Source organism: Montipora capricornis, chromosome 14 (assembly GCF_036669925.1).
Source record: "Montipora capricornis isolate CH-2021 chromosome 14, ASM3666992v2, whole genome shotgun sequence".
Taxonomy (NCBI): Eukaryota; Metazoa; Cnidaria; class Anthozoa; order Scleractinia; family Acroporidae; genus Montipora; species Montipora capricornis.
The window spans coordinates 47,354,300-47,363,128 of NC_090896.1; the positions used below are offsets into that span (position 1 = coordinate 47,354,300).

The window sequence follows — 8,829 nt, forward strand, 5'->3', positions numbered from 1 at the left end:
CGTGATTAAGTTACCGCGGCATGTTTACTCGCCAAACAGTGAAGCATCTGTGTCAAATGATGGCAAGATACCGGGTTTTTGTAAGTTTCTTTTTCTGTCAAGTGTTATAAAGTTTGACAATGAAATGAGCGAAGTCAAAACAAAGATCACAATCGCCCAACTCTTGTTTATGCAAAGTCAAAATTTACTCTCCAAGACGCGTACGACGTTATTTATCACCAGGTAATTCCATCATTTTGGAAATAGGAGCTACTTTATTATTCATCTGCGTCACAAGTTTTCACTGATTTTGGGCCTCATTTTGTTGAAACTCAAGCACGCTTCCAACAGGCCTGTGAACCCTTCCTGCTTACAGAGCAATACTAAAAAACTTCTCCCATATCACATTTGAACCTTAAGCTCGAAAATTCAATACACAACATGATATTATAATTCACAAAGGCAGAAATACCACAGAATCCTTTTCCAGCGAAAATTTTATTGAAACAAACAACATATTTGCTCTTAGAGGCGAAAACCTCTTCCTATTTGATTGCGTGCGTGAAGACAAGAAACTCAATTGTGTCAAATTACCATGTACTTCAGGTAAATACTGCTCACTTTGATTTCGTCTCGACGGGCGATAGATTGTTGTCGAAGTCCAGTACTCGTCGCTTTTGAGATTCATGCCTAGTTTATCCAACTGACTTTCCATTATTGAGCTCCATAAGGGTATATTTTGTTTAAGGATCCACTAAAACGCCATTCGCGTTGCATGACTTTCGACGCCATTGCAGGCTAAGTTAATGATTCTACTGTGTCCACAAGAGAAATCTACGCAGTTCCACTACCCTCTCGATCCTAAGAAAATACGGGCAGAAGGCTCTATACACAAAGACACTACTTACCAGGGGAGTGACAGGCAAGACTTTTACCGACACGGAAAAAAAAAAAAAAAAAAAAGAAAAAGAAAAAAAAAAGAAAACAAACAAACTAAACGTAGACCTCGACTGGGTTTGCCCATAGGCAACCCAGTAATTAGTAGGCACCGTCCTTAAGGGTGGACCATTCCTGCACTTTGACAGATCACGATATAGTGGTATAGCTTCCTATTAAAATAACCCAGCAACAGAGAGGGCAAAGAAAGATGATGCAATAGAAAATATACTGCAAAGGTTGGTCAAGACAACGTGAACATAGGCGTTGTTGCAATATTTCGGCTGGCCAATACCAGCCTTCGTCAGGTTTATTGAATGTATAAATGCTTGTTACAAGATCTTTATATTTACCGGAAATGACATAAAAAGGCTACGTGATGTACGTGTTACAAAAACGGAAATGCATAAAAAAGAGGAGAGAGAATAATACATGATAACAAGATGAAAAAAACAAAAGAAAATTAAAAGGTAGCTAAACTAAATTACATTTCATCTCTTCTGTTAAGGCCTGCAGGCTCCAGTGTTTTTCCTCTGTGTTTTTCTTTGACGTTGTTCGAACGGTACATGATCCTTATACCGCTCGAACAACTGCACACTAGTCGTGACTCCATCAGAAAGGCTCGTGAGGCATTCCTCATACACAGAGGAAAAACACTGGAGCCTGCAGGCCTTAACAGAAGAGACGAAATGTAATTTAGTTTAGCTACCTTTTAATTTTCTTTTGTTTTTTCATCTTGTTATCATGTATTATTCTCTCTCCTCTTTTTTATGCATTTCCGTTTTTATGAGCCGTTTGTTTCAAAATTATTTACTTGCGTGATGTGTAATGTTTATGCCATGACGGAAGAATCCACTTTTATATCAATGTAATAAATTATAAGAAATTCTACCTTGATATCAATTCACTACCGTAATGTTGCAATTTCTACCTTGATATCAATATTTACAGCCGTGATGAAGCAATTTCTACCTTGATATCAATTTACTGCCGTGATGAAGCAATTTCTACCTTGATATCAATTCACTACCGTGATGTTGCAATTTCTACCTTGATATCAGTTTACTGCCGTGATGAAACAATTTCTACCTTGATATCAATTCACTACCGTGATGAAACAATTTCCACCTTGATATCAATTTACTGCCGCGATGAAGCAATTTCTACCTTGATGTCAATTTACTACCGTGATGAAACAATCTCTACCTTGATATCAATTCTACGGTGCTTTTAAAGGGACATCTACTTCTTCTCCTCTTTTTCGTGAGAGACAAGTGTCTCTGCTCTCTTTTTGTAATCTTGATTTTGTCCGCCGCTCACTTTTTTTTACTGCTCACTTTTTTTTAGCCCCTCATTTCTTTTTCGCCGCTCTCTTTTTTTTCCACCGCTCACTTTTTTCCGCCGCTCACTTTTTTTTCCGCCGCTCACTTTTTTGAACGCTCCTCACTTCCGGCCACGTGAAAGCGAGGCAAACGAGTATCTTTACTACAACATGGCGGACGAAGAGCTGGCATCCGAGATAGAAAAGGTATAAAACTTCACATTTTGTCGTGCTAGTTTTGACATTCAGATAGGTACATTATGTTCTTTTCAAGTGTAACGATAAATTATGTCTGTTTCATCATAGGTTTTTACTTTTTTGAGGGAAAAAAGAAAAGTGGACTTCGATGTTTGCGATAGGTTTCGGAAAGAAATGGTAAGCCTACGATATTTGAGTTGAACACCCGGGGTTGAACATAATACCAAATCCCGTAGTGAGTGCACTGTCTTTACTGACGTTCCACTACCTGAAGCCACCCAGAAACATGTAAGGGTAGATCTCCGTTAACAGTTGTCATACACCTACAACTACTACTACTACTACCACCACCACCACCACCAAATTGCTATGATTGCTGGAATATCTGTCTTTGATAGCACAAAACTTTGCCTTTGCTGTTAGTTAAATAAACGACAGGCAGTGTATTGCAAACAGTAGTTAGACCACGTGACGTCAGCCAAGGCCATAGTTGTATTCAAGCGATTATGAAAACAGTTTCTAGGAGGTAATGATTTGTCTCCTGACTACAATCTGCGATGTACTGTAAACCATAGTTTCTGTTGCCTTTTTTATCTAGAGCCCTTCGAGTAATAACCTAATTAATAATGTAACCTTTAAAGGTAATTGTGTTGTACAAGCAGCTCTTCATTATTATTTTAGTTGTGACCTTTTTGCTTAATTGCCTCTTTATAGATGGATTTCACAGCTATAAGGAGTGCTAGTGATAAAGACTTTGAGGCTCTTGGTTTGAAATGAAGAGGAGATGTGCTTGCTTTGAAATCATTTGTTTCCAGCGGTGGAATATCTGGGGGAAAAAATGAGGAAAGAAGTGAGAAAAAGAGAAAGCTCTTAGAATTATCTAAACAGCTTGTAAAGAAGTCAAGCAAAGGGAAGGCAAAGACACAGGAAACACTATCATCAAAGGAAAGAAAGCATCCACAGAAGTCTGCATTGAAGAAAACCCAAGTTGGATGGCATCATTACAACGAGGACTTAAAGCGCCATGTTGCTGTTCGCCTAGCAAAAGGAGGGGGCACAAGGGAGTTAATGGTTCCATTATCTGCAACAGAAGATGATATGATTGATCTCCTGACAAATGTGTTTTTCCCTGAAGGATATTCAGTGCATGGATACACTCATGAATTAAAGTTTAAACTCGCAGACTTTAAGTTTGAAGAAGTAATAGGTGATGAGTTCACATCACTGTCATGTTACATAGCAAAGTACAACTTAAGCAAAGTGAAGATGTACCTCTTGTCAAGGTGTGTAGACATGAAAGGCATTGAGAAGAAAAAGAAAGTTCACGATGTCAGTGATGATGATGACGATGAGGCTGCTTTACTTACACCTGCTTTTGAGAGCAAGCAGAATACCAGTACATCCTCGACCCCATCAACAGGCCTGTTGGGATCATCTGAGGAGAGAGCAGCTCTAAAGGACAGTCAGTTAATGGAATATCTTGATTCTTTGGAGAAGGATCAAGCAAAGGAATGTGCTGCACAAGAGCAAGCTAGAGAAGAACATGTACAGGCTAGACAGGAGGAACTACTTAGTCTGCGTAGCAGTAGAGCTCAAAGGGTACCAGCTGAACCAGATGTGTGTGAACCACACATTACAGTGTCGGTGAGACATGTGTCACTAGGTGTCCACACCCGCAGATTCCCCAAAAGGAGTGATATGACATGTTGTGCCATCTATGACTGGGTAGGCTCGCTGAGCCTCACTCCTCAATACTTTACCCTTTCATCCTTCAGTGAACCAGTTGTGAATCCTTCCTTACCTGTTGAGTCAGTGGACCGTGTGATGCTGGCAGTGGACGGTGTGATGCTGGCAGAGTGCACTGAAGCACCTGCCTATCCAGATGAAGAAGTCTTATTTCAAGGATTTGGAGAAAACCCAGCAGATGCTGATGTTGACTACCCTCTAGATGCTACTGTGCCTGATTTAAATATTATTTGCGAAACACCACCTCCATTTTTGATGGCCAATGATGAAATGTGAGTACCTAACATCTATGTGTAATTAACCATCACTACAATGCTTTGTTTTGATGAGTGGTTATTCACCCCTTTGTCTCAATATCTGATTTTCATTTTTTCACCTTGGACTAACTCTTTAACTCCAAATTGCCACTTGCAGATTTTACTTTGTCTGGCAATCTTTGCTACCGGTATTCTGTTGTCTTGGCTGTAAATAGGGATAAAAACCCATGTCATTGAGTCAATTGTTTACAACCATATTCCATATTGTATACTTCCTCAGCCATGTACCATAAATGCCAATATTCCTCATAGCCAATTATTGAGATTCTAAGAAAACTAACCTCATTGCACACATTGCCCTTTCCTTGCTTACTTTTTTTGCTAGTACAGGAGTTAGTGTATACTAATGTTTGTTCAAAGGGACATGACTGTATACTCATTATCATAAACACGCTCTCTTACCCCTTTGCCATCTTAAAGGGGCTATGTCACGTTATTTTAGGGTTTTTAGCCAAAATCTTGAGTTAATCACGAGTTAAAATTTGAAAATGGCAATGTGGAATTCCTATACTGATAAAATTATCGTTACATCACAAACAAGGTGAATGTGAGCAAAAACGACCATCATCAAGGTTATTTGCCACAAACTTAGAAAACGTCAGGCAGACTTTTTTCAAGATTACCCAAATGCAATCCTTTTCAGTCTTGTCCATTTGTGTCCATCCATGCTTCTCTTTTCTTTTGCTGTATTTATTTTATGTTGTTCAACAGTTAAGTGGTTATTGCAATGTATCATTCTACTTTTTGTGCTTTTTGGGTGTCATGAAAATGACATAATTTAGCTTGACATAGCCCATTTAAATGTAAAAATACCTTGAGTTTCTCTATAGACAACTAGTCTCTGTTACTTGTTTAATTTGTTAGCAATGACACTTCTGCAAGTGTGAAGGACACTTTGCAGACAGGTTTCGTAAGCGGCAATGTTGCTGATTGTCCAGGACAACGATTCAGGGAAATGATTAACAACCTCCCCAGTGCAGACACTGAAAGGGGACAGGAGGTAATTGTTTTTCTAATGCACCAATTCCTGAAGTAAATATGAATGTGAGGTATCATATAATTAATCTTGATCCACTGCAAGGTCACATGGATGTCTAATAGTTGCAATTAAGTCCATTTTGGAATTTACCTACAGGTAACAAAATACATCTTTGCACATAGTTAGCCTCAATCTAGATTTCTTCAAAACGTCCAATCAGTTCTGTTGCTGTAGTGTCAGCAATGTTAAACATGTACTTTTTTTGTAAGTTTTGATCAATGTTTGGTAATGTGTAGAGTCCCAAGCCATACCAGGGAATTGTGTAGTATCGTCTCAGAAATCGCGATGATACCCTTAACACAATGCAAAATAGGCCTTCTTGATATTTCCTAACATGACATTATTATGAACAATTAATTCACTTTCGATTTATCTGAGAAGGCATAATGAAAGGTGCAGTCCACGCCTGCTTTCCTATTTCCATGCCAACAGTTGACAGTTATACAGGTAGTTGCCTGCAGAGGAGAGACTATGTTACGTATTAAAATCCTGTCCAGATTGCATGCTGTGACACCGATATTAGACATGCAAGTACAGTCACCCACTTTGCCCAAGAGTCTCCTTAATAACCTAGGTATTCTTTAATGAAACAAGATATTGTATTGCTAGTTCAAGCAAAATTATTTTACTGTGTTTTTTCAGGCCTTGACACAAAGGAGAATGAATGCCCTCGAGAAACTTACTGCTGGAGGTGTAACGAACATATGGGTCCACAGAGAAACTGTCATGCTTGATCTTCTCAAACTATATGAAACGTCAGGAGAAATAACACAACGCCTTGCAACCGTTTCCTTCTACGGAGAACAAGAAATGGATCTGGACGGTGTCAAAAGAGAAGCTTATTCGATATTCTGGAGACAGGTCCTACACAAGTACTTCGACGGGAGCTCTACATTTGTCCCGCGAGTCGGCCCAGGCATCGAGGAGTAGACAATGAGAACACTTGGTCAAATCATCAGCCATCAATATGTTCTCACAGGTATATTTCCAGTTCAGATCAATAAGGCCTTTGTTGTTGCTATGCTCTGTGGGCGGCAAGCACTTGACAACGAAGACCTCGTAGAGGCTTTCCTGGAGTACGTATCGGATAATGAATCCATGGCGTTAAAAGCAGCTCTGGAACAGTCAGAGCAGGGAGGGCTCTCTGATGAATCCTATGGTATCTTAATAGATTTTTTTAGTGATTACCAAGTGAAAAAGAGGCCTTCGGCCACCAACCTAAAAGCTATTGTGGTCCAAGTGGCCAAAAATGAGTTGCTGTCAAGGCCTGCCATGGCAATGGATAGTATGAGTGAGGGCCTTTGCGACGGTGATTATAAAGATCTGTGGAAGTACTCAAAGGAGGATGTCTTTAAGGTATATGAGGTGATGCGCGTGACGCCACAGCGAGTTCTGTCGATGCTGTTTGAGGAGCCTTCTACACATGTGCACAAGTGCCGTCTACAGATCTTTTCCTACCTGAAGAAATACATCAGGTGCCTTAGCCGAAAGGAGCTTGAGCTGTTTCTTCGTTACATCACGGGGAGTTCCCTGCCAGTTGTCGAGAGTATCAAGGTTATATTTCATGTGAACGAGTTAGGCTCCCTACCCCATCCTATTGCACATACCTGTTCAGTTTCTATTGACCTTCCAGATGGTGGGTATGCAAGTTTTAACGATTTCAGAGTGCAAATGGACTCTCTCCTTAGCAATGAACTTTCATGGAATTTCACGTCAGTGTGAACTCACCCCTGCCTTGAACACAGACTTGTTAATTCTTACGTTCATCGCCTGAAAATGACGGACCGGCTCCGCTTATTTCCCTGCCGTAAACAAGCGATGCCATTTTTGACGGCCGATGCCATTGTTAGTATCGAAGCCTTCTTATTCGGTTAGCTTTCAATTAATTGTTAGGGTTAGCACCAGTTAAATACTCTAAAATTGCAACATTATAGCCTTGGGTTCGGTAGCGTAGAGGATAACTTGCATTTGCCATTTGCTCTGAATCCATTGAACGTTCGATCAACTTTTAAAATTTTTTGTTCTAAAGTTTTTTGTTATTTCTTTTTTTATTCTAAGTGACATACGTTGCTAATCTAGCCCTAGATTAAGTAATTTTTTCCTCATTTACAAACGACAAAGTTAACAGTCCAAACGGCATCACTTGTTTACGAAAGGGAAAATTGCAGCTTCGCAAATGTTACAGGTTCGGAATCTTTCATTTGTGATCAATTTGTTGAATTTTGAAACAATTATCGCGCTCAAGCTTGCGTGATATCGTCTCATTTTAGCCTACTCGGCCTTCGGCCTCGTCCGCTAAGTATTAGGCGATATCATGCTCTCTTTCGCTCTATATAACTGTAAGTATTTTCCTTCAGCAGTTCCTTGTTTACGGTAAATACGGTCATGTTTGTGTGTCGTGACAATGAGCCCGTACTCGGCCGGATCTGAGAGCAGCTTAGACCATTAAAGAAACATACGGTTATAATTATCACGACAATTTGGGTTCGAAATTTCTGGCGCTGAGTTTGAGATTCAGTTGGTACAGTACGCGTTAGTTGATGTTGAGCTCGTTTAACTGAAACAAGATTGTTGGTGAAGACCTACGAGCTCATGATCTCATTTCAGCCAGTGTAGGCGATGTTATTACCCCATTTAATTGCCTCAAGCAAACCTAATGTCAAGGTTTTGAAGACTTGCGTTATACCTCCACTATGACTCATTCGAAATGGAGTGAGTCGTAAGCGTTGTTGTTGTTTTATACTAATACGCATGCTTCTTATCACTGAATAAAGTGTGTAGTCAATATGTGACAACTGTGAACGTGATCCATTTGGTCTGAGAGTAAACTTTCAACGAAAAATGGTGTTTCTAAGGGACTAGGAGTTTGTGTTTGATTGCAGTTTATCTGACGACCAATACGCAGTGCAATCGTTTTGCCTTGTAAATTGTGTTTGTTTGCCTCCATTCAAATACATTTTATAATAAAATAAAAGAGAAAGAAAACAAAACTAATAAATTGTGTTTATCGTCTATTTCTTGCATCGATATTGGGGAAGGATGTTTGGGAAGGGCCCCTGGAAGATTTGTGGAAGGTGAGGGTGGCATAATTCTGAGAACTGGTTCATGCTTAGCGTAAGAGTAAGTGGAAATTGTGCAAACAACCAGGCGCTGATTAAGGAGGCTCGAAAGGGTTTTCAGCTGAGCGCGCGCGCGTAAGCCACACACACAATTCGTAAGCTGCTCGCGTCAGCTCATGATTCAAATGGGTCACGAGAAATAAACAAATACCGCCAATTTCGCTCACCTTTCTC

At 39.9% G+C, this 8,829-nt stretch overlaps 1 protein-coding gene across 1 annotated transcript; it reads left to right on the forward strand.

Moving 5' to 3' along the window:
* The first annotated feature begins 2,373 nt into the window (after positions 1-2,373).
* Positions 2,374-8,540, forward strand: LOC138032552 (uncharacterized). The gene is made up of 5 exons (XM_068880260.1): positions 2,374-2,443; positions 2,543-2,611; positions 3,149-4,452; positions 5,362-5,497; positions 6,179-8,540. The coding sequence occupies exons 3-5, from the start codon at positions 3,503-3,505 to the stop codon at positions 6,464-6,466; spliced, it is 1,374 nt and encodes a 457-aa protein (XP_068736361.1). The 5' UTR covers positions 2,374-2,443; positions 2,543-2,611; positions 3,149-3,502; the 3' UTR covers positions 6,467-8,540.
* Positions 8,541-8,829: the final 289 nt, after the last annotated feature.